Raw genomic sequence first — 25,321 nt, 5'->3', positions numbered from 1 at the left:
CACAGGCAGGGTGGAGAGAAAATGACAGAGACCTTGGGACTGAACTGTCAGGACCGTGATGCATATCGCAGCCTCAGAGTCCATTTTCTGAGCAAATGAGTGTGCACTCGGCCATGGCAGACCTTGATCCCTCAGCCAGCTGGCCATGAACTCTTCTGCACAGCAGAGCCACCATGACAGGCCCCTGGGTGTGCCCCATACGTGCCCCACTGCCACTGGTGGGCCCAGCCACACCTTGTAGCCCCCAGAAACCAAGTGTGTTCCCAAGATGATGCAGTAGTAAAGATGACAAAACAGCTTGGTTTGATCCACACAACTATTTCTTTTTTTAATTATTAACTTGTGCCTTACAATAGAAGAAGAAAGAGTGCAAGCAAACAATCTCCTGGTTCCAGGAACTACTCTGGCAGCGCCACAAGGGCAGCAAGGTCTGGTGATGATAACCCTGCCAGGGCACTGACACACAGCACGTGGAGTCTCCGGCTCTTGCAAAAGCGATCGCTGGCAATTTAAGGCATTGAAGGAAACCTATGGTTGTTAAATCCTATATCAAATTTGGCACACATTGGAACAATTAGAGTGGAGACAAGGATGCTTTGTGGGCTGGTGTTTAGGAGTCCTGCAGCTTCCCAGTGCCAGCTGGGGCACGGTGCTAATCTGGGCACAGGGTTTTCATGTGAAGACTGTGCAGCCAAACAAGGAGCCCTCTGACCCTAATATTTGGGAGATAGTGATACCGCATGAGGTGCTGCACCCTGCAGCATGGTGGTGCCTTCACCTCCAATGTAGCAGTTCCCTGCCCTGTGCCTGCTGCTTATAAACCCCATGTGCCTGGCTCGACTAGTGCTGTCAGAAAACAAGATTTGTCAGTACAAAGAAAAATTAACATTCCTTATAGTTCGAAACATACGTGGCTGAGATCAAATGTCAGGAGTGGTTACAGTCCAGTATGGCTATTTCTGTGTTTCTAGGGTTAAAAGTGAATGGCTACAGTTTGAGGAGTGGGGAAGAGTTTAGCTCTACATGGATTTGGATAGCTGATGAAGGTATGTAGCCTTGAAACTAGTTATAGTAAACATGTTGAGCTGTTTCCCTCCCCTCCCCAGAGAGCGGGCTCAGCAGCATTCCCAGCCAGCTGCCCCCCGCCCACCGATGGAGGAGAGAGGGAGCATGCTACGAGTCCATGTGCCACCACCACAACGACCAACATGCATCTCTAGCTACCTGTCCTGCGTGCCCCCACCCCATTTAAAAGGGAGCAATGTGCCAAGCTCGGCCTCTGCATGGCAGGACCCACAAGGAAGCCATCCCTGGGTTGGTGTCCCCAGGAAGGTATGTGTTTCTAAGGGAGGCTTCCTGTGAGCCCAGGGCAGCTTCATGCTCAGAGGAGCAATTTAAAGGCCGAGTGGAGACTGTTCCCCCTCAAATGCATGAAAACAGGGTCCTGATGGTTACATCTTTGCATTTGCAAGGATTCCTCCATGCAGGTTTAACCTCCCTCTTTTCTTGACAGAGGTTATGGTCCCCTGAACTACCTCAGCCCTGCTGGATGATATTTTAGAGGTCACTTTAATAACCTCTCCTTGCTCCTCCTCTTTGAAGGACAGAGTAGAGGAACTAAAGCTCCTTGGCTGGAAGGAGTAAGTGGGGCTGGGGAGGGAATTGAGTGATGGAAGGCCGCCGCTTCCCATGCTGAAGAGGTTCTCCTCTCCCTCCAGCAGCTTCCTGCAAGCACATCACAAGGGAAGAGGTTAGTATGGGGATGTGAAACATCTGCAAAACTTGAGAGCAAGTAGTGCCCTGAAGGCAAGCCCAAGCCATCACCCCAGGTCACACTGCACCATGAAACTGATTCAAAATCATATTTTGGTCAACCATTTCTGGAGGACTTGCAATATGGGATACATGAGAGCAACTTTCTCCCCTTTTTCCTCTCCAGAAACACCAGGAAACTGAGCACCTGAAGCACAGGGACAGCCTTTTGCATCTACTTACGACAAGAGAGACAAGTTTCCAACCCCATTAAAAATACTGCTTCTGGGATGGCTGAGGGATGTGGTTCACAGCTGCTAGATTGAGGCAGGACATGGAGCCATGGCTGCTCCCCAGGCAGGAGCATGGCCGATCCACGTGGGGGAGATGAAAAACACACTTGTGGTGCTCCTTGAGTGTGTACCCAGGTATTTTCTAGGTCCCTGAAAATACCCCAGCCTAGTGGGGTCAGGGGATTGGGCTTGGGAAGTGTCCAGGTAGAGCAGGAATAGAGCAGCCTTACCTGTAGGCAGCTATCTCAATATCAAGGGCCATCTTGACATTGAGCAGGTCTTGGTACTCCCTCAAGTGCCGAGCCATCTCGTTTTTGGTGTTTCGCAGGTCATCCTCCAGCTGTCCAATGGTGTCCTGCAAAGGCAAGAGTGCTCAGGGCTGTGTTTTGAAACAGGATCTTCTCCCACAGTCCCACTCTGCTTTGCCCATTGTAGAGACAGGGAAGTTGCAATGGGCAATTGATCCATGATGGCACATCCCACCAGGAGCTTGGGACCATGAAATCTCATGCTAGCAGGGATGGAGAAGCAGGCAGAGCACCAGGCATGGCTTGTGAGCATGTGCAGTGGGGGAGGCTTTTGGTGGATTGCCATTGATGGATTTATGTAGTTTCCCACCTGCAGCGGGGTCTGTGAGATGAGCAAATAGTGCCTGGTGCTGGGACCCCCAGTCCTGCAGGGGACAAGGTAGGCTGCTACAGAGGGAAGGGAAGTTTTGGGCTTAAACATCATCAAGTAGAGGCAGTGGCTCAACAGGACAAGTGAGAGCACCCCACACTGCAGCAGCAGCAAAGAAAGACTGCAGTCTGCTTCTGCAGGGCTTAAGAAGAGTTGGGACATGCTTCCAGGAGGTGGGAGGAGAGGTGCTGCTGCCAGAGGTCTCCTCCAGGAGCGGAAGTCTGACACCTTCCCAGGAAAATGCCTCAGAGCCCTGGAGTGGGGTTGTGAATGCAGGGGGATTCAGGGAGGTTACAGAGACAGGGGCCTGCCCTGCAAGAGCCAGGGTGCTCAGCTGGACAATGGCATCCTTCCAGCGTCCTTCCTGTCAGCTTTGCCCTGCCTTTTGTCCCTTATAACACATTCTACCCATGGTGTGCAGGACCAGATTTCCTGCTAACAAAGGAGACTAATCTTTTCTTCTATTTTTTTTCTCAGAAAACAAGCAGTCTGTACTTTTCCCACATGCATCTAGGTATCTAAGCAGCAGCTTGAAAGTGAAACCTGCTCCCATAGGGCTCTTCCCAATCAGAAAGTTTCCCGCTGCCAGCTGCCCCACTGTGCCACCAGAGGATCGTGATTTGGAACAGGAATGAGTCAGCAGTTTGCATTTAAGCCAGGATGTAGCCCTGCCTACAAATGCCTGCAATGGCCACTGCCAACCTCAACTCTCCTGCAACCCCTCCCAGAGTCAGACCTCTGCAATTGCTTCCAGATCATCTGTTCAGCAAACGATCTTTGTCTTGCCATATCATCCCCATCTTGTCCCCTTCCTATTCCTATCATGTCCTCAGCTTCCTCTCCTGCCTGACCTTCCTCGTGGACAGTGCAGAGACAGCCACAGGACGTGGAGCTGCCCAGGGAGCAGGGAGCTGTGCTGACCCTGATGCAGTGAGCCCAGTTCGAGCAGAGCCCCTCAGAGAAGCAATGGCAGCTCGTCCTGAATGCAGCATGAAGAATGTCACAGTCAGATTAACTGGGCACAACCAGCCTTGTGGGACATTTAGGGGTCATCCTTGTGGTCTCTGCTTTGACCTGTACTGCCCTGACCATTTTCCACAGCCAAAGATCTGCATGAAGCTGTGCCTCTGAGGAGATCATTGGGGCATCAACTGAAAAGCCTCAGGACATGGCTGCTGCTGCTGTACAGATTAAAGCCTCTGCTCTGATGCAGACAGATTGCTGCAGCACCGAGCCAGGACAGGAAGGAATGACTTGAGGTGATCCCCACCCTGGGACAGCTCCACTCTTGCTGCTGTGACTCTTTGTGCCTCCAGCCCCCTTCCCTCTGCCAGCAGTCCACATGAACAGAAAGCTCTTTCAAAACCAGTTGTCCTTGTTCCTGGTCTGCACCTCTCTTCCACACTCCAGCTCTACCAGCTGGTGGAATAAAAACCCCCTCCTCACACCACTGCAAACCTGTCCCCTAACAAAAGCCCTTGCATGTTGGTTCAGATTTGACTGGGCAGCCCACAAATAACAAAGACATGTCCCTGCTTTGGCAGGATCATTTTAAAAGCTCAGACAATAGGAATATTCTCTTTTAAGACACACTCCCAAACTTTTCTGCTGTTTGCAGCCAGGGAAATTACTCAGCTGCTACATATGCACATTGCTCAAAAGACTTTTAAGTATTGCTACACATAAAGCAGGTCTTGAGGGTCATATAGGAAAGCAGTGCCACGCTGTCACTAAAGCAATTTTCAGTTATGAGGCTGTTTAATCCAGCTGCTTAATATTTTTTTCCCCAATTGATAAGTTGCTCCCAGAACTCCTCTTTCACATGGTGACAAGACTATTTAAGAAGATTACTGTGTATAATTTTTTCACCATAGATAATATTTTATATTGCCTATTTCTACAAAAATTGTTGAAGACCGCCTCAACTATTCAGGAAGCTTGCAAGCAGCTTGGAGCTAAGTCACAAATTCTAAAATACTTGGCAAAATTTGGCCTTGGAAATGACAAGGCATTACTTGGGCCCTTCAGGTATGATTAAAGGCAGTTGTTTCAGTATTTAGAAGGAAACGGCTTGATTTAGAAATCACATATCATTTAACAGCCATATAATAGAACAATCTCAGGATTTATTTTGTTATAAATCATGAACATTTCCTTGTAGCAAGAGAATGTGGCAATACTGCAATACTGCAGTAATGGAATAAGAGATATGGAGCACTCAGTGTCTGCCCCACATGAGTCTTTCCACAGACATAAGAGGTGCTGGGATCTGTCTGCAAGTCCAGACTTAACCTCTGCAGAGCTCCAATTTCTGCAGTGCAGGTGCCAAGAGCCAGGCCACAGGGCAGAGGGCCAAGCCTGGGCAGACAGCTTCGAGGAATTACCCACAACAATGTGTAGGCAATTTTGGACCTGATCGTTAAGGGACAGGGCAGGGACGGATCGATGCCCCAAACAGTGCTACCATGTGCAGCAATGTCCCCTGCAGGGACGGGGTGTTGGAGGGGGTGTCCTGACCTGTTTCCCCAGAATCTGCCCTGTGTGGTTTTGCCTCTGGATAAAGGGTGAAGGCAACAGGCAAAGCCGTGGTGGGGCAGGATCTGTGTGCGGGCAGAGAGGCACAATGCTGGGCGGTGGGAAGGCTGCAGGGGTGCCTGGCACTGCGCAGCGCTGCAGGGGCACTGCCTGCAGGGGTGGGTGCTGCGCAAGGCAAGAGGGGTGGGTGCCGTTCCGTGCTGGGGGTGTTTGGTGTAGCGGGGCACTGACCGGGACAGCGCGGGCGATGGTGCTGAGCGATGCGGGGCGGGGAGGCGCCGCACGGGGCCGGGGTGCCCAGCGCTGCACAGAACTGCGGGAGTGGCTGCTGCAGGGGACAGAGCTGCGCTGCAGCATTTCGCAGGCCGAGGAGATGCTCAGCGCTGCACAGGACTAGGGGAAGGAGAGTGCGGGGTCGCAGGTGCTGGTGCAGCACCGCGCCGGAGGTTTGCGTGGGATGGGAATGCTACACATTACAGGGGATGGCTGCTGGGATGGAGGTGCCGACTGGGCGCGGATGGCGCGGGAGGAGGATGCTCGGTGCCGCCCAGTGCCCGGCGCGTAGGGAAGGGGACGGTGACGGTTCCCGGCGCCGCCCGGCTCACCTGCAGGCCGGCGGCCTCGGCGTTGTGCCGCTCCTCCAGCTCCTGCAGCTGCCTCTCCAGGGACTGGTGAGCGCCACGCAGGCTCTCCATCTCCACCAGGCGCGCCTGGAGCTGGCGGCGGCACTCGCCGGCCTCCCGGCGGCTGGCTCGCACGGCCTCCTGGCTGCGGGCCGCCCGCTCGTGCAGGCGGGCGCAGCGGGCGCGGTACCAGTCCTCGGCCGCCTGCAGGTTGCGGGCCGCCAGCGCCTCGTACTGTGCGCGCAGCTCCCGCAGCGCCGCGGCCAGGTCGGGCCGCGGGCCCGGCGGCGGGGCCGGGGCCGGGAGCGCGGCGCCCAGCTCGGCGAGGTGCTCGGCGTGGGCGCTGCGCAGCGCCGCCAGCTCCTCCCGCAGCGCCGCCGCCCGCCGCTCCAGGTCGGCGCTGGCGCGGGAGGCCGCTTCGGCCGCCTGCTGCCGGGAGCGCAGCGCCCGCTCCGCCTCGGCGCGGCTCCGCGCCTCCTCCTCGCAGCGCGCCCGCAGCCGCTGCGTCTCCTCGGCCAGGCGCGCCCGCTCCAGCGCCGCCTGCGCCCGCTCCCCGTGCGCCTCTTCCAGCCGGGCGCGCAGGGCGCGCAGCTCCCCGCCCAGCAGCTGCCCCAGCCGGCGCGGCTCGTCCGAGCGCTGCCGCAGCGCCGCCAGCTCCGCCGCCAGCGCCCGGTTCCGCTCCTCCAGCGCCCGCACCCGCTCGATGTACCCGGCGAAGCGCTCGTTGAGGCCCTGCAGCTGCTCCTTCTCGCTGCCCCGCGCCCGCCGCGGCTCCGCGCCGCGCTCCCGCACCGCCTCCGGCTCCGCGCCCGAGCGCGCCCACCGGCCCGCCGGCATCTCGGGGCGCCGCGGGGCCTCCGCAAAGAGGTGGCGGTAGGAGGCGGCCAGGGCCGCTGGCTCCGCGCTGTAGCTCATGGCGGCGGAGCGGGACCGGCGGCGGTGCCAGGCGCTTATGTATGGCGGGGCGGAGCGCGGCGCGGTGCGGAGGGGGCGCGGGGCGGGGCGCTCCGTCGGAGAGGGGGCGCGGTGCGGTGCGCGGTGCGGTGCGGTGCGGTGCGGTGCGGTGCGGTGCGGTGCGCGGTGCGGTGCGCGGTGCGGTGCGGTGCGGTGCGCGGTGCGGTGCGCGGTGCGCGGTGCGGTGCGCGGTGACTCCGCGGCAGGAGGCGGCAGGAGGCGGCAGGAGCTGTCCGTGCGCCGCGGTGCTGAAGGGCACGGGGCGGGACGGACGGATGGGTGTAGGGAGGGAATGTGTGTGCGGAATGGACGGACACATGGATGCAGAAAGAGCATGCAAACATAACACAGGCATGTGGACGAGGTCACACACACACACACACAAAGAGACAGATGGATGCACAGGCATGCAAAAAGGGTCAGGCACATTCACAGTAAAACACACATGCTCGGAGCCAGAGAGACAAAGGGACAAGCAGCCGTTCAGAGAGACACAAAGATGCACTGGCAAAGAGGGGCAGAAAGGAAGAGAGAAAGAAGGAAGCAGGCAGAAATGGGCAGGTGGAGAGAGAGAGTCAGGCAGACACCCAGACAGACAAAAGGCAGACGGACACTCAGGTGCACACACACAAATCACTCTTGCTGGTGTATCCCCAGATGTCCCCTCCAATGCTCAAGGGAAGCTGTGCTGTGCATCTCTGTCTGGGCTGAAGGTGTCCTGGGGGGGTTGGTTCCAGCCCCTCTTCTCTGTTAAGGACCAGGGTGCCTGTGTGGGATCTCCATGGTATAGGGATGGGGGCTGCTGGGGTGCAGAGTTGGGGATATGCCTGGAAGAGGGGGTGACCAGGACAAAGACTGATAACAGTCGGTCCAGATGTGCCAAAGTGACACACAGGGAGGATTTTGCCTTCAGGTTATTTTCCAGGAACTGAAACACTTTGGTTTCTCTACCATCCATGCAAGCAGGCAGGGCCTTCCCACTGGCAAGGGTTTGCTGGGAGTACCCAGGGCTGCATCATTGATGGGAAGGGGGATACATGCACACCCCACCTCCAGGCCAAGTGCACTGCCTGCACCCCAGTGCAGGACCTGCCAAGAGACCAGGGAGAAGTGTCTGATTTCAAGGAGCAGCTGCACAAAATATAGCAATGAGATGGAAAAACAACTTAATTGTGATCTGAGTGTGAGAAACATGGTGAAATGAGCAAATATTTGGATCCTGTCCCCTACTGTACATCTCAGTGCCACAGAGTTCTGCACTGATGCCCAGTTCCTCTACTCTGTTTATCCCTGTTTGTCCTCACAGGTGACCAGAGGACAGTATGAGGGAGTTCCAGCAAATGAGCAGGGAGGATGAACAAGCCCAGGCTGGCATTGGAGAGAGCTGTGACTTCCAAAAGAGCTGTTGCTGTGGTTGAGTAATACCTTCAGTGCAGGTAGCTCGGTACGCAGCTGCAGCATGAGCCGCACACTTGGATCATCCGAGCAGCTCACGTTTTGATGGCAGAGCATCCCAGGCAGAGAGCCTTGCTACAGGAGAGGCTGCCCGCTGTCCTTGCCCTGGCCAGGGCTGCCTGGCTCACACAGCCAAGGCAGAAATCCTCTCCTTGGTCTGTTCTTTTCCCCAGGTATTTCACATATTCCTCACACACAAGTGTGTTTTACCATTTCCTCAATATCTCCTACTTTGCATTACAATAGCCTAAGTCAAGGGTTTACTACTGGGAGTAACTGATGACAGAATGGAGAAGTTTCCAGCTCTGCTTAGTTATGTGTGTGGCATTGCTTTGATGACTTTGCTCTGATGCTTATTCCTGATAATAGAGGCTTCTGTGGTTCTCTTTGTCACAGGAAAGTGGGGTGCAGCTTACTCTGGCTTCCTCACTCATGCTGTTTTAGCACTGCCATATGCATGTAGCCTATCAACTGGGTTAGGAGTGTCACAGTCTCCTCCAGCACATGAAAGACAAGGTACCCTGAAGGGACTGCTGACTTCCATGGGAAAGACCCTGGGATCAAATCCCTTTGCCTCCAACGGGTTGAGGTGTTCTGACATCTTTCTACACACCCAGGAGGAGGCTGCATGAAACAGGTGAGACCTGTGCCAGTTGCTGTTGTGACTGCTGGGACTGTGTAGCTGATTGAGCACAAGGGGTCAGAGTCACTAAATTACAGTGGCTGCTGCTGTCATGCAGAACAAGGATGTGACTCTATGGCTGGAGACAAACTGAACACTGGCATGTCAGACCTGAAATGAGATGACAAGCTGGAAGTGGGCACAAACCAAAAGCAGGGCAGTGCCTGTGATGTGTTCAGCATCAGGAAACCTTGACACTTGAGTAACTGTTGAAACATAGAGACACATGGCATCAGGGGAAATTTTATAAGGGTAGAAAACAAGCAGAAACCCAAAGAGAAACAGTCCCATAGCTAAGAATTGTACACCAACGAAACAACGATGGGTTGTATTAGGGATTAAATTACCCAGGACCATTCTGTACCTCCTAGTTACTTCAAAAATCAAGCCTTGTATGTGAGACAGCAGGAGGACTCCTTAAAGCTCTGTGATACTCTCCACATCAGCATCTGCCTGCTGATGAGGCTCATTAAACAACTTCTCTCCCGAGCTGCAGTCTGCCTGGGCTTGTGAGTCACAGGGAAAAGCTGTACTCTGAGCTGTGCACACACAGCAGTAGGACACACACCTCCTGGCCAGCACAGCCCATGAAAGTAATGCTCTGGAGAGCTGTTTCACCACCCAGCCTCACCACAGCAGCTTAGTGAGAGGGAAATGCTTGCCAGCAGTGGGAAAAAGACAGATCCCAGTGTCTCCCAGGAGGCTGCTGCCAGATCTCCTGTGGCACAGGTGGGTCTGACCCCCTGCAAGAGGGAGAGCTCTTTGGATAAGGGCAGCAAAGTCAGGGAGAAAACATATGCAAGTGGTAAACATACACATAAGGAACACGGATGCGTTTGCTTAATTGCGCACACACAAACACTAACAAAAATTGGAAAATGGCTGTACTGGATCCCTCTTAACTCAGGAGTTTGTTTCTGACAGTGAGAGATTTATGCTTCTTTGGTATAACTTCTCTGGTTCTGTCTGTCTGCAGCTCTGGGGCTCCCTAGACAGTAGTCACATCTCATCTCTGTTTGCTGGCCCTTATCTAATCAGTACAAGTTCACGTCCTGCATGCCATTGTGCTCTGTAATCCACAGTTTGAAAGTGCATTCTATGAAAAAACATAATCTTTTTTCGTGTTTGAGAGTGGCTGCCAGCTAATTTCATTCCACGTCCCTGGCTTGTGGGACACAGTGGAAGAGCTGGAATATGGTTTCTCCCCATCTCCCCGTGCAGAATTTTGCAGATGTCTGCCTTACCCCACTTCACCTCTTTCCTAGGCTGAAAGGTTTTTGTCTATTACATTTTCCTTTATAGAAAAGCCATTTCACACTTTTAGTCATCCTTGTTGGCTTCAGTGACTCTTCTGGGGTTATGTGTTGGAAAGATGCACAGACAGACATTTCAGGAGGGGCCCTGCCACGAGGATGCATGGAAATGACAAATACAGATGGCTGCATCTCCAAGTGAAAACTCTCGCTTGGGTACCCTGTGCAGGCCCTGTGAGATGTCCCAGGGCAGTGGGAAGTGCAGGCTGAGCTTCCCTGGCAGGCAATGCCTCCCCACCACAGGCTTGGCACTGAAAATGGGCTTTGCTACAACCTGAACTAATGGTTTTGGTGTCATTGGGTGTTTCCCCTTGGAAAGGCACGGAGCAAGGCTGACAGAGCCTGGAGAGGTACAATAGGCCAAGCACAGCTGAGTCAGCAAAACCCTGCCCAGCTGCGTGTCCCCGTGCCAGAGGGTGTGGTGGCAGAGCCTTATCACCTGGAGCAGAGTAGAGGGTAATAGGAAAAGCTGAGGGAATCCTTGGGCAGGTAAAGGAAGCATCATGGCAGTGGGGACAGAAGAGCTGCTGCCAGCGTGAGGGAGACATTCCCAGCCTCTGGCCACCACTGAGGCATGGGAAAGGAGACCGAATGTGCTGGTGGCTTGGCACAGCAGCATGGGCCTGGATGAGGTGGGGTAGATGGATTGCTGCCATCACCCTTGTCGCTGGCAGGGATCAACCTGAGGTGGCCAGGACCTCTCTGTGAGGCCTTTTCCAGGCCTACACAGTCAGGAAAAAACAGACAGAAAAAGGAGGCTTGTTTTGCTGGGGATGCTTGTTTTGCCCTGCAGTTTTTGTGGCAGTGCTCACCCAGCATGGCACAACTGGGGGGCCGCCACAGGGCAGTTTCTGCTCTGCACAATCATCCCCTCAGCCTCTCCAGCCTAATGGCCATGTCTGGAGGTGTGAGGGATGCAGTCTGTGCTCACAGTAGACTGGGATGGGCAGGCGGGACACTTCTGCCCGTTGCTGTGGTCACTGTCCCCCAAGCCCCCAGCCATCACCCCCTACCACCCCCAGCTGCACAGGGACCTCCTCACCACCCTCCTGGCAGCAGATGGGGCACACACTGACCCCAGCCTTGTCGCAGCCCATGATGCAGACGTACTCCCCAAAGTATCAATGATTAATTGCATCATTGTAACCAAAGCTCTGTCTCCCTCAGCTGTAGTGGAGCTTAAAAATAAATGAACGTTGTGCAGCATGGGGAGCTGATGTCAAAGTAGACTGACCTGTCTTCTAAAAGCTCCTAGCTCAAGGTACTGTAATTCAATGGCAAACTACCACAAAATAGCCTCGTAACAGACTTTGAAAATGAGCATTATGTGTCACACAGCAACATTGAGGCTGACTGACAGAACTGTGGGAACTCAGGCAGGCCAGGGAGGTGCAGGGCTGGGGGTGCAGCCCCAGAGATTTTGTCCAGAGCGATGCCAGGCCCTGGAGGAAGCCATGGGGCGGGGCTGTGCAGCTGTTCTGTGAGTTGCCACATTGAATCACAGAATTGTTAGGGTTGGAACAGACCTCTGGATATCATCCAGTCCAACTCCCCTGACAAGGCAGGGTCGCCCAGACCATGTGACACAGGAATGTGTCCAGATGGGTTTTGAATATCTTCAGGCAGGGAGACTCCATAACCTCCCTGGGCAGCCCATTCAGTGCTCTGCCACCCTCAGCATAACACTTTTCCTCATCAGAGAAGGTCATGGGTCTGGAGCATCTCTTATGAGGAAAGGCTGAGGCCTGTTCAGCCTTGAGAAGAGGCAACTGAGACAGGACCTCATTAATGTGTATAAATATCAGAAGGGAGCGTGTCAAGATGATGGATCCAGCCTCTGCTCAGGGGTGTTGGGCAGTAGGACAAGAGGCAGTGGGCAGAAATTGATGCATGGGAAGTTCCACCTGAACATGAGGAAGACCTTCTGTACTGTGTGGATGAACACACACTGGTACAGATTCTCCAGAGAGGCTGTGGAGTCTCCCTCACTGGAGATGTTCAAGAACCATCTGAGCGCAATCCTGTGCCATGTCCTCTCGGACAACTCTGCTTGAGTGGGAGGTTGGACCAGACAATCCACTGTGGTCCCTTCCAGCCTGACCCATTCTGTGATTCATGTTGAGGTGGAACTTCTTGTGGTTTAGTTTATGGCCATTGCTCATCATTCTGTCACTGGGCACCACTGAAAAGAGCCTGGCACCATCTCGGCACCCACCTTTGACACATTTATATGCATTAATGACATCCCCTCTCGGTCGTCTCTTCTCCAGACCGAACAGGCCCAGCTCCCGCAGTGTTTCCTCACACGGGGAATGCTCCAGACCCCCCCATCACCCTGGCGGCCTCCGCCGGGCCCCCTGCAGCGGCTGCCGCTCCCGCACTTTGCCGACGCTCCCTGGGCCCGGGCCGTGCGCCCGGCGCGGGGCTCGCACACTGCCCGCGCTCCCTGCCGGCGGGCGGGGCGGGGCGGGGCGGGGCGGGGCGCGGGCGGCGCCTGCGCAGTGCGGGCGGCGCGGGCGCTGCGGCAGTTGGTGCGGGGCAGTTCCACCCGAGCGCGGCGGGAGGTGAGAGCGGCCGCGGGTGCGCGGAGCGCGCGCGGGGCGGGTGCGCGCGCGGGGCGGGAGCGCGCCGGGGACCGCTGGGGCGGGTGGCGGGGGGGGGCAGCGCCCCCTCCCCCGGGCGCGCGCTCCGGCGAGGGGGGTGCCGAGCCCGCGGCCGGAGCTGGGGCGGCGCGGGGAGACCCCCGGGGGCAGCGTCCGCCGTTGTCCTGCCCGGCCCTGCCCTGCCCTGCCCTGCCCTGCCCTGCACTGTCCTGCCCTGCCCTGCCCCGGCAGCCGCCGCTGCCCCGTCCCGCCCCGGGCAGGGCAGCCTCCGCCGTGCCTCGGCCCCCCGAGCTGCCCCCGCCCGGAGCAGGGCGGCGATTCCGTGCCCGCTCCGCCGCCCGAGCCCCCGGCACGGGGCGTGTGAGCGGGGCCGGGGCCGGCACTCCGTGCCTCCGTTTCCGCTTTCCTTCCGCCCCACGTGGACCGGAGGGTCCCGGCGGCGCCTTCCCGCCCGCAGGTTCCCCCGGGGCGGCCGCCGCCCGGCCGGGAGAGGCGGCGAGAGGCGGCGAGCGGCGATGCTCCGTCCCTGGGCGCGGAGGGAACAGCGCGGTCCCGGGCAGCCTTGGGTCGGGGCCGGGGTTCGCTGTCACCGCTCCCGCTCCGTTGCGCTTGAGTTGCTCTTGGCAGTCCGGCTGTGTCAGGCTGGAGCTGATAACCCAAAGCCCGCAGCGAGGCACCAAGTAAATAAATAAATAAAACAAACCAATGCAAGATTGCTTTGCTCGCATTTTGCTTACGCTTTTCTTCTTCTTTTTTTTTTTTAAATCCCTCCTTTCGTGCCAAAAATAATGTTGCAAAATGTATGATGGAAACAAACCTACACTGGTTCTCTGATAGACCAGATGACTTAATACGACAGTACTGCTTCTTGTAGCACAGGCAGTTTTGAAAATTCCTGGAACCACTGAGATTAAGTTTATTCCCTTGCTAGTGTTTCTAAAGGCTGCCAAGCTGGATGCTAAGGCTCCTCTTTGACGTGGTCTTGAGAACATTCCTCCCAAGCCATAATCACTCATGTTCTAAAATACTTTTTTTTTAGCCCTGTAAGATTTATTGTTTGAACATCAAAGATAGCAAAATGCTCTCTAAGTAGTTACTTAGACATGTCTCCCTGTGAGTTTAGAATAACATTGTCACCAACTGAAATGTATTGATACAAATACTCATTTGTCACTAGTGATTAAAGTGAAAATACGAGGATTTTTAGGTCCTTTCAGGTACCGCATGGTTTCAAAACTCAAAACTGCATTTTGATCTTCGGTTCAAGTGCTGAATTTGCAGTTCCAGCACTGAGGAAAAATCCGGGTGTTTTACATGCAAACCGATCAGCTTAGCTCAGGAAGTCTCTCACTGTCCCTGTCAGCCCGTGTCAACCTAAACATATTTTAGAGTGGAACTGCTATTTAAAATAATCTATTGCCATTAGTTCGGAGTCCAAAAGATCGTTCAGGAACCTGCTGGTTTGATTAACAGCAGTTGGGGTTTGTTCAAGCATAGACGTGGTTTCATTATATAGCACAATACAACCTTTACTCTGTACAGCGTCATTCAAACAGATTGTATGGCAAAATGCACCACTGAACTGCATTTAGAATGCTCCATTGAATTAAGTACAATTGCAGAGAGAAACGGGGAGAAAAGCTGTAAGAATGGGAGAGATGTTTTCAGCTGAGGTTTGAAATTAGCAGCCTGTTAGTATATTTGCACTGGTAGCATTAGTGTTATATGATGATTCTGGGATATATGCTAGCGAAAATCAGATGCAGGCTGAAACTTTCCCAGGCAAATTTCCAGTTTGTAGGCAATTTTTAATCATCATAATGATGATGATAATAATACCCCTCTGGAACTGTCACTCCTTGTCATGTTTGATTCCTAATATAACTTGAAGAGAAAGCTAATAGACCCGTCTTAAAAATCACTAGAAATATTTATCCTAGACTTTTTTTAACTTTCAGGGGAATGTTTGGGTTTTTTTAAAACAAAAAGCTTAGTGTGATGTTTACTGGTAAACATTGTGGGATTGTGCTTTTTGGGGGAACACTGGAAGGAGTGTTTTATTTCCTTCAAAAATATACAAGTATATTATTTTTGCATTGGAAGTAGAAGGGATGCAAACTATTAGAATACGGTGTTTAAGTGATGCCTATTGAAAAAAGCAGATAGCTTTATTTAATCACATCATAACTCTTACTTGCAGTTCAGCTTAATAAAATAATGCTTGTTGAAAAGTGATAGGTGGGTGGGTGAGCTGTTGCAGCATGAGCTGTTATCTGGGGATGGCGCAGGCCGGCTGCAGAGCAGGTCTGGTGCTCCAGGACAAGCTGAGAGGGTCTGCAACCTTTGAATCCTGCAGGAATTGTAGATACTGACTTGCAAGGAAGTGCAGGAAGAAGGGCTGACCACAGCTCTTTCCCTGAAAATCTTGAGCAAGAGACAGAAGTGGGGTCATGCAGTTGCACTCAGTGAACCCATCATTTTGCGGGAATTTTAAATTAGGAAGTGCTGTGGAGTCTGGGTGGTTCAGTACCATGGAATTTGCCATTGCTTGGGCACTGGTGACAATCCTACACAAAGCAGTGTTACCACGGAGAAGCTGCTTGGCCTGGGGAAAGTGGATTAATGGTCTCCAGCCAGGCTGCAGTGGAAAGTTGTCATAGGAACATAGGAACTGGCTCGCTGTTCTGCAGGCCTGTGCCTTGTCTTTGCTCCTTTAGAAGAACACCTCAGTAACTAATCGCCTCAGATAAGAAATACTCACATGCCATCCAGTGTAAAGCCATGAAGAGAGCAGGGCACTCCAGCTCTACCAAGGAGGACAGCAGGGCACAACCTGAGTGATGTGCCTTGGGATGAGCTCACTCTGCACCAGGTCACTGCCTCAGGGTGGCCCACAAACACTGGGTGTCCTGATAGAAAACAGCTGTGGCTTCTTTAGCAGTGAGAGTAATAGGAGAGAAAACTGAACAGAATGTGCCTGGGAGTGGGAGGTGGGAGCCTTGCCTGGCTCTTTGGGATGTATTTGGGATGAGATGTTTCCAAGCCAGCGCATGGGAATTCCTTACTTGTTGTCTGTACTGCATCTACTTATAAAATTTTATTTATTTATTGTCAGCAGCACAAATATAATTTGAAATGTTATTTGAAATGGCCACAATCTGGGTCTTCAAGGGTTGGCTATTCTGTGCTGAATCTTATTCTTTATGAGTATCTTCGAAGAGCACATGATACAAATATTTCCTATTTTAAAATGTCTGTTTTGTGCTATTAAAGAAATTACTACGTGTCATGATTATGATGCTTGTAGCAATGAGCTGTATTTTGCTTTTAAATCATTATGACTTGTTAACTGGAATGGTTCCTAAAACCTGGAACTGTGCACTCTACACAGAGATCATGTAGATACTGATGAATTGGCTTCTTTAACACAACTGCAGAGAGAATCCAGCATATACAATAAATAGAACTTTATGTATGGTAAATAAACCTTAAGCAACATCTGGAAAAAATTGCATAGGTCTTGAAGGTAGCTGCTGTAAGCGGTTGATAATCTAAATCTGCCTACATAAATGTAGTTGCTAAGTCTCATGCATGTGTTTGCAGGGCTAAAAAGGTGCTGGGGAGACCTGCCTGTATGAAGCCATATTAGGAGAAATACATTTTTTATATGGCAGTATGAGATCGAGGAGGGAGCCTGAGTAATTCAACCTAAAAAACCCACAGCAGTCTGTGTTGAATCTTTACTATTACCTGAATGTGTACAGTGTGTGCACCATACTATAAAGTCAAAAGCAGATTTGCTCTTATTTCCTGGCCAGTTGGGTCCCCAGGCATAGGAGCAGTGAGTGGCTGTGTGCCAGAACTCTTTCAAGTCTGGTACAGCATGGTAGAGGTTAAACTTGTGGCTTGCTGTGACCTTAACTTATCATCCTCTGGGCATGAATACCTGCTGTGGGACTTAACCAGCACAGTCAGCCCTTTTTTGGCGGTTTCACTAGAGATAACATTCTGACTAAACTGGAGAGGTTGGAGACCCCACTGTGATCATCTGCATGCTTCTCTTAACACCTAAGGAAAAAAACAAGTGGGTTCTTACCCTGTGCATCATACCAGCTCAAACGGACTTAAATTCTGCAAAGGTGTGAGTGCATCAGATGTGGAGAGCAGGAGCCACAATAATGAGACACCTATAGAAATGATGCTGGGACTGAAACTTGTTGGTTTCTCTTTTGAAATTGAAGGATGTGTGGGCAGAGCTTCTATAGGTGGATGGAAGAAGAAAGAGAGGTCCAAGGAGATGTGATCCTTCGGAGAATGGAAGGTGGCTCCAAAGTTAGTGAAGTTAGTAGAAACAGATGTGTGGGAAGAGTGTACTCCAGTGCAGGCTCGTGTTGTAGCCAGCCTGTAAATAAGAAGGCGGTTGTGGTCTCTATAACTACCATTCCGGCTCTTTTCACCACAAGTGATTTATTTAAAAACAAAACCTCCTTGAAGTCATTATGTGGTCTAAACTTAGCTTAATTTAGTTATAGAGTATTCACATCTCCCAGCTGCGTTTCAGATATTTTCAAAGACTTGCTATTTTGCTTATGTGCTTACATTGAACCTTGCTTGGCACAGTTGGTTCAGAGGAAGGGGTAAAACAGAGATTTCCTGTATGTATTTCTGTAGGAGGCTCTGAAGTAGAGTGGTTTTCCACTGTTTATTTAAGAGCAGGCCTTTGGATTAGCTGGCTTTGACCCAGGCCTTGTAGCTCTCCCTGTTAACATTGGTATAATAGATAAAACACTTAAGATACATTCTCTGCTAGATTTTCAGGAAGCAACTTCTCACTGAACCTTCCAGGAAAGTACACTTCCCCAAAGTATTTTCCAGCCAGGGTGGTTCAGTTTTGGCAGTTGTGGTGGCCAGATTTGGAGTGTGAGACCTTCTGAGTGGGTCTGTGGTAGGAACAGCTGCATCCCAGCCATGTCCATTGGGTTCAGGAGGAAGCATTTAGCTGTTTAGGCAGTGTTTGCTGCTGGAATCAATATTCCTTATCTCCTTTATATATCTCCTATAGCTGTGGATGGGAATCAGCTCATACTTTACTGCTTGGACTGTGCTCCTCTTGGCATTTGCATCAAATGCAGCATGTCTGGCTGTGGTGTCTAACAAGAGAAACTTTCTAGTCAGCTTGTAAAGTAACCTGGAAAGGAAGTTGAATTCAAAAGACTGAAGATGGTGTAGCATAAAGCACCCAGAGTTATCTAGACTAGCTGAAATCAGCTGGTGTTTGGGTTGATTCAGTTGGTGGTGAGTTACATATAGGCATGCACAGTGAATAATTAGGAACATGAGGTCAGAGAAGAGCATGTGAATATTCTGCTCTCAGAACCCCAAAGAGGTACTGAGGTTTATGCCAGAGCTTTGTAATCATAACACGGCAATTACCAATAATAACATCTAAGAATAAGTGCTAGTAAAGGGCAGGCAGCATAGGTAATTTTGGAAGTCAGTAAATAAAACAGTTGCAATTAAAAATAAATAATCTTTTAATGTTGATTTTGTTTGCTTTCTCTGTCTCGAAGATACCTTGTTTTTTCCCCCAAAGGAATAGCTGAACATGTTGGTAAAGATATTTCAAATGTTTCTCTCTGATCTTTTTGGATATTACAAAGCAATTCCATTCCAAAATTATGCAAAGATGTATGTGGCCTTTGAAGTCACAGGAAAGGGCTGTGAAATTTGGTCCCAAGTGTCCTGCTTAAATCATGTCCTTTCTGACACCCTATGCAGTATTCCCTGAGAGTTTTTAAGAACAGATGCCCATAATAGCTGCATAGTTGTTTCTTTTTCATTGCTTGTTCAGTTCCACTTTTATAGTGTTGTTCTCAGTGTGTTCTTTTAGGTCAGGATGAGTTCATTTCCTAAAGAAAAAAACTGATCAGTTGAACGTAATTGCAGATGTTCTGAGCATCAGTTACCTTGAGACTGACCCTGGAAACTGCTCTTCCACTTCAGTTCCTGTAGCTTTCTCATCATTGAATACCAGTGGCAGAGTGAAGCTGGAAAGAGGAATTTAGCATAGAAGCAAGCCAGATTGGTAAATCATCTGTTAGTTCTGCTGTCTGGAAACTGAGGCAGGAGTCAAATTTCATTTTGCGCTTCATACCGCCCGCATCAGTCGGTGCACCAGTGATGTTTAAGGGCAGGTCAGCAAGACAGCCTGTTCTGAGTCTTTCAGTGTTTGGGGATGCTGCATTTCCCCACTGCTTACCTTTGTTAAAAGAAAAAAAAGGAATACAAAGCATAACCTAAAGGAAAGTACAAACACCTGAACCAAGTCTCTCTAAAGGAAGAAGTGGTCAGCAGACCACTGTAGTCCACCTGTAATTAAAAGCAAGACTTCAGCAGACAGGGCTGGGTTGAGCTCTGCTAGGGAAAAAGATGAGTGTTTTTGCCTAGAGCTATAAGTGATTCAGGTAAGTAGAGACAAACCCCATCTTCTCTACCTGAAAATGCTTGCTCTTCCCAAAAGTGTCTCTCCTAAGCAGTGACTGGTATACCAGATGATCTTCTGCTAAATCTTTTTATGTTACTTATGTGAATTTAGCCTCTAGAAGGCATTAGCTTGCCTGTACCCTTAACCACTTGGTGACTGCAGATACAGACATCCTCAGCAGAATGTCTTGCACATGTTCTGTTGTTTATTAGAATGTTCCTTACAGTGGTGTTGAAATAGAATGATTTTATAGAGAATAAGTATATTAAAAATGTAATTCCTGGAATCATCAGCAGATGTATGTGATACTTCATGAGCAAATTTATACAAATTGGTAAGAGTTTTAGCTGCTGTCGTTTGAGATGGAGTGTTCATCTATAGCCTTCAGTAATTTGGGGACTTTTTCACTTCTGATCAAAATAATGCTGTAGTCTTTCTAAGAGCTGGTTAAAACCACATCTGCAATCTAACCTTTCCTTTTTTTTTTCATATGATAAGAGATTAGGTAGGTTCTTAACCTCTTGTTTTATATGTGTTTTAACTTCTCTTTCAATATTGCACTGGCAGTTTTATGAGCCAAGGCCAAAAAACTCTGCTTGCTAAACTTGAGCAATCAGGAGGGAACAGATGATGAAAAACTAACAGTGTTTTACTCATCTACCACTCATTTTTCTTCACAGACATGTAGAGAGTAGATATTAACAAAGACAGTAATAAAACGCACTGTGAGTCCTCATAAATCGATGTGTGCTGTTGGGGTCAGGAACAAATATTGGAAAGGTTAGAACATGCAGAGAACTGTGTTCTCATGTTGTGACACTCAAAGCAAGGCTGGGAGTTTTTCAGTAGCTGATTTGAAAGCAGTTAGGAGGAGGCATTTCTGTGGCTGCCCAGGAGGCTTTGTGCTGGCTGGGTGTGTGGTCAGCCCTTTTTTTAAGTGGTTGCAGTAAGTCAGGTAACACACTGAAGAAGAAGTCCTGGGTGAAGCAGGGCTATCATATTGCTCTGCTAGGGACAGGTGTTTTTAAAGGCATCTCAGAATCCAGAGGATCCAAGCTGTTTGCTCATCTGCAGCAGGACGAGACTGTGCTGTTGAATGCATCTTCAAGTCTACGTCGACAAGATACTTGAGGTTCCCCGAAGAGAGAAGTCCTGGCCAGAGGGAAGGTTCAGTGTTGGAAACTCTCATCTCAGGTTTTGGGATAACAGGGATGTGCTGATGATGCCTTCTTAGTTGTTTGTTAACGTTCTCTCACCCTTCAGGCTGGCAGGTTTCTCCCAGTTTGCAGCTGATGAAGTAGATCTGCCACTTCATTGTGTTCCTTATGAGAACTGCTTATGCTGAGACAAATGCAGAGACAACACTCTGTGTCCTCCTCTGCTCCTGCCAGGGAACAGTCTCCTGTGTCAACAGGACTGATTTAACATTAAAACCTAGAGAACTGAAGGGCCTGTGGAAAGGTGACTGTTTTCCCCAAATTAACTTAGTGGGTTGTGTTTTGCTTGGGCAAGATAGTAAGAAGTTTCCAAGGAAAAGAGGTTGATTCAGTTGGAAAACAGTTTAATGTAGGTCTTTGGAATCACTTGATAAAGCTGAGACAGTTAGGTTATCAAAGAGAAGCCAGAAGCCCAGCAAGAGCTCAAAGTAATTGTAGATGTTCAGTTATTTTACTGATTAATTTAGTCACACAGGATGCCTAACAAAAGCTGTACAAGTTAGCAGTCTTTTGGAAGATCTTGGGTATACTGCAAATCAAGTATTCGTAAAATTAATTTACTTGTAGAGTTTCCTGTAGTGGTGCCGCTGTACTACACATCTGTCAAGATTAAATGAGATTTGGGGGCTGATAACATCTAGGTGGGGACACTATTGTGCCCTTAAGACAGATTTGTAATTTCATTTGTAATCAGGCAGACTATAATTACTGTATTTGCCTCTGATTAAAAAAACAGGTCAGGAAAGTAATGAATTGTGCTCCTTATGGGGGGAAGGTTGTGGGGGGGGGAACTTCACACTGTAAGAGCACTTCAAAACACCTACAGTCTTCACGTTCCCTGATTTTCCATCTTTGTGCTTGCTCGGTTGGTAGGTCTGTGTGGCTTGTTTCGTGTTGGCAGGGAGCCGCTGCCTGCTGAGAACAGAGTGCAGGAAGGGTTTTGGGTACATGCCTTTGTGATATTCATGATGATTGCTACGTACCTGGCAGCTTCTGATTTGGGGAGAAAGAGGACTTCTGTGTGTCTCAGGGGAGGGGGTACCTGTAGGTCCTGACTAGGAGGAACGCTGAGCAGGAAGAAGTTGTACCTGTGGCCTTTGTGAGCACTTCAGGAGGGTATGAGAGCCAGCCCAGGGTCGATTTTGATGAGCTGAGCCTGCATGCAGGGTGTTTTCACCTGAAAGGCTGGATCAAGTCTCCGGGAGGGCTTCTTGGAAGGGAGATGGGTAACCATTATTATGGATGAAAGCAGGAAGCCCATGAAATCTGTGTTAGGCCAGTATGTGTCTGGAGCCCTGTATGTTAGGATAGCAGAGAGTCAGGATCCTCCTCACTAAATGATTTCTGTATTTATTTTCACAGTGCCCTTTACAGCTGAGGAGTTTCATTACTTTGGTTTAGGTTTTGTGAACAAATATCAAGTTGAAAATTGGCTGAGTTCTGTGTATGAAGTCCCTGGTTTTGCTGTCTGGCATAGTTCCACAGTCATCTGGTTTTTTGAAAGATGGGTTTATTTGTCAAAGATCTGTCTCTTATTGTAAGTTGTCAAAAAGAAGAGAGACCAAGTTAGTATATGAGCATTTAATAAGCTTTTTCCTTAAAGAAGCTGGGAGGAGAAGGGAATGACACTGAAAAAGAAAACTCTTAGCAGGGAAAGAAAGTTCTCACTGGTTTTGACAGAGCAGTTCTCAGAATTATTGGATTGTTTTCAGCTGTTGATCTCAGTGTTTATTTTCAATACCTTTTTTTTTAATGAAGGAGGAACCAGTGTTCCCCAGTTCTTTACTCAGCAGCACGTCCCTTGGCGAGTGCTGTGTCTAGAGCCCTGGGACTCAGGCTGACCAGCCAGTTGGCTCTCCTCACCAGGGCTGAGCAGGGAATGCTTTCTGCTGAGGCTGGAGGGAGACGTGAGTTCATGTTTCCAGCCTGCAGAGATGGTTCAGATGCTGATTCTGCTGTCACATCTGTTTGTGTAGCCCATAAATGTGTAGAGAGGGCCCATCCTGCAGGGAAGAGGGTTCAAGTGTCTCTAAAAAAATCATCCTTCTTCTTTATAAAGACTAAAAAAAAAGCTAGAATGAAGTTTCAGTATCTTTGCTTTTCCTATAAAATATTAATGAAGCAGGGATGTGATCTTCAGAGGCAAGAGGGGTTTTTTTTACCAGTAAGCTCAGTCAGTAAGCAAAGACATGTAAAATGTCCTCCCTCACCTTCCGTGTTCAGAAGATAAAGTGAACTTTTGGCTGTTTGCATTATCCAAGCTGTCCTGGTTGCATGCTCTCAGAGTGACTGTGCCACTGAGCCCAGCTGTGCATCTCAAATACTTTGTCAGTTGCTACCACGCTTCTGGAAAGGCCTGTTATGTCTGCATTTGCTTCCCGAAACACAGTGGAATCTAATGAAAAGCATCATTGTTTTGAAACACCCTGATCTGCTGCCAAAAGAGCTACTGTTGTATAATCCTTAATAGCAGGTTAGAGTGGCAGTTGCTCCTCGGTTTGAAATTGGTAAGTGGCAGGATGGCTTCCCAGTTCTCTCTCTGGGGATGGCACATCTCATCTTGTTCTTCCCTTTGGGATCTGTGACTCACACGGTGTTCAGCGGTCCTGAGTTGGGAATAGACCCGAGAACAGGCTTGAACATCAGTGGTGCTACTTAGGGGTGACAACCCGAAGGGAAGAGAAACTGGCAGTCTCCCTTGAGAATGAGGAGCAATGCTCTGTCTGCTGAGTACCAGGGATTACATTTGTCTCTTCTTGCCAGCACATTGTTCTGATGTTAAAAAAAAAGAGTTGGAATAAAAAAAATTATCTTGACTTCCATTTCTGATTTGCAGAACTCAGTGTGTTCACATCCATGCTGACATTTCTGCCTTTTGTGATCTTTATGTTAACCTGCAGCTTGGCTGGCATGCTGTCAGGCTTCATCTGTGTAGCAAAGATAATATTTGCAGGTACCATTCAAACATTGAGTTCCTGCTGTGGTGGGCATTGGCATCAAACAAACCACCCAATTTTCAGCTAAAGCAAATCTACGAGAACTCTGATAAATATTTTTTAATAAATAGACTATAAATAATTTCTGTAGGGTGGACTGTATTACAGCAAATGGGTCAAATTCATCTCTAGTTTTTAATCTTTCAAGACTCTAGGCAACTAGAACAATTGCTTACGGGAAAAACAATGTGAGTAAAGTATTTGAATTATGTTATGTGTTTCTTACTGGAATTTAACAGCTGGAAACAAAAGGCAGTGAGAACATCTTCATAGCCAGGTCCATGCTTGCCTTTGGCAGGCGCTCAGTTGGGGAGCAGTTTGGGAACCTCTGTGGCAGAGGCTGCCGCAGGCTGCTGAAGGCCTTTTCCCAGGGAAGTGAGTTTCCCAGGGCGACCAGTGTGCACAGTTTATGTTGGTGTTGGCTCAGAAGAGCTTTCATTTATCCATTCACCTTCTGTCCATGTGAAACCACTCTCTGGAGGTTTCTTTTGAATATTGGTTGTGCCTCAGCCTCATATCCACTGAGACACTGGGGTGTAAGGTGAGGAAGAGTTGCCTGCGGCATGATACTCAGTTTGATTGCCCTGCTGTATAGCTCAGACCATTTGACTTTTCTGCATTAATTCTTGACTCTCTGAAAAAAAAGGCTGATTGAAACACCCACACACTTTATTTAGAGACCTCTGATGATGGAAAAAGTATTTCAGAAATTTGTTGTTTTGTAGTTAACTGTCCTCTTTGTTAATATTTTTTGTGTTGGTTGATTTATTTAACTTCCCGTCACGGGGCTTGTTCTGTCATTGCTAGACTGAGAGCCCTCCACAGTCAGGCTGCTTGCCTGTGTGCTAATGCTTCTAGACCATTTTCAAATCACCTGCAGAGCTACTCTCTGTACACTGGCAGCCTTCCACTCCAGCCTTACTCTCTCTCATAGCATTATTCCTTTCTCAGTATAATCAGTGTCATTCTGAATGGGGACAGCTGGCTGAAGACAGTTTTCCAGCAGAGTTTGTGTCAGTGACAGAGAGAGACATGGAGTCCTGCTTGGTAGTCTTGTACATCCAAGGATCATATTTGACCTGCAGTTGCAGCATTTCTTTGAGAGCTCATGTTTGCTAATTCTTCTCTGTGGCATAGCTCTTGTGCTTCTGGGTCAAGTCTCACATTCCTTAAGTATGGTCCTCCTCCCTTTTTTCTAGTGCTGGGAGAATGGGGCACACCAGAGTTAGAGAAGTGGAGAAATAGCATTACCCCAAACAAACTCTCTGTAAGAAGCAGTAAATTGGAAATAACTAAAATGGTAGTTCTGGAAGAGACAGTGAGAAGCATGAGCTACATGGAATGTAGAAAATATGCTGATTAGCTCACTGGAGAATGGAGTTCATGTTTCAAGGCATTAAATTCATTTGCAGATAGATGAGGAGAATGGGTGGTCTCATGGTACTTAGAAAGGGTCAGATTTGAGGTTTGCTCCTCACAGAGCTGCACTGCAGAGTTCATTGTTTTCCAAATTCTATTCTAACCATCCATAAAATTGATGATAATTAAATAATACATAATATATTTTAATGAACTAGTGCTTCTTGGAATTCCTGAAAGAAGAGAAGTCCTTGGATAGAAATGGATTGACACATGAAGAAACTCCAAATTTATACATTTGTGGGTTTTAATGCGTCTAATGCATTTGGGTCCTGGAGTATTGCCGGAGCTCTAGGGACTGCACAGCCACTCTGTGG

At 49.6% G+C, this 25,321-nt stretch overlaps 2 protein-coding genes across 2 annotated transcripts in view; one reads left to right on the top strand and one right to left on the bottom strand.

Moving 5' to 3' along the window:
• Positions 1-1,451: 1,451 nt before the first annotated feature.
• Positions 1,452-6,796, bottom strand: INA (internexin neuronal intermediate filament protein alpha; the record flags this gene model as incomplete). The annotated part of the gene is made up of 3 exons (XM_082286634.1): positions 1,452-1,725; positions 2,276-2,400; positions 5,864-6,796. The coding sequence occupies 3 exons, from the start codon at positions 6,794-6,796 to the stop codon at positions 1,452-1,454; spliced, it is 1,332 nt and encodes a 443-aa protein (XP_082142760.1).
• A 6,006-nt stretch (positions 6,797-12,802) lies between these two features.
• NT5C2 (5'-nucleotidase, cytosolic II) overlaps positions 12,803-25,321 on the top strand; it is a 60,856-nt gene continuing 48,337 nt past the window's right edge. Inside the window, exon 1 of the mRNA XM_082286515.1 lies at positions 12,803-12,849. The gene's annotated coding sequence lies outside the window, so the exon portion shown is untranslated. The remainder of the gene's footprint in view (positions 12,850-25,321) is intronic.

This window comes from Coloeus monedula (assembly GCF_965178545.1).
Source record: "Coloeus monedula genome assembly, chromosome: 8".
Lineage (NCBI taxonomy): Eukaryota > Metazoa > Chordata > Aves > Passeriformes > Corvidae > Coloeus > Coloeus monedula.
Note: the sequence above shows the minus strand (reverse complement) of the source record. Positions and strands in the feature narration are given on the sequence as shown.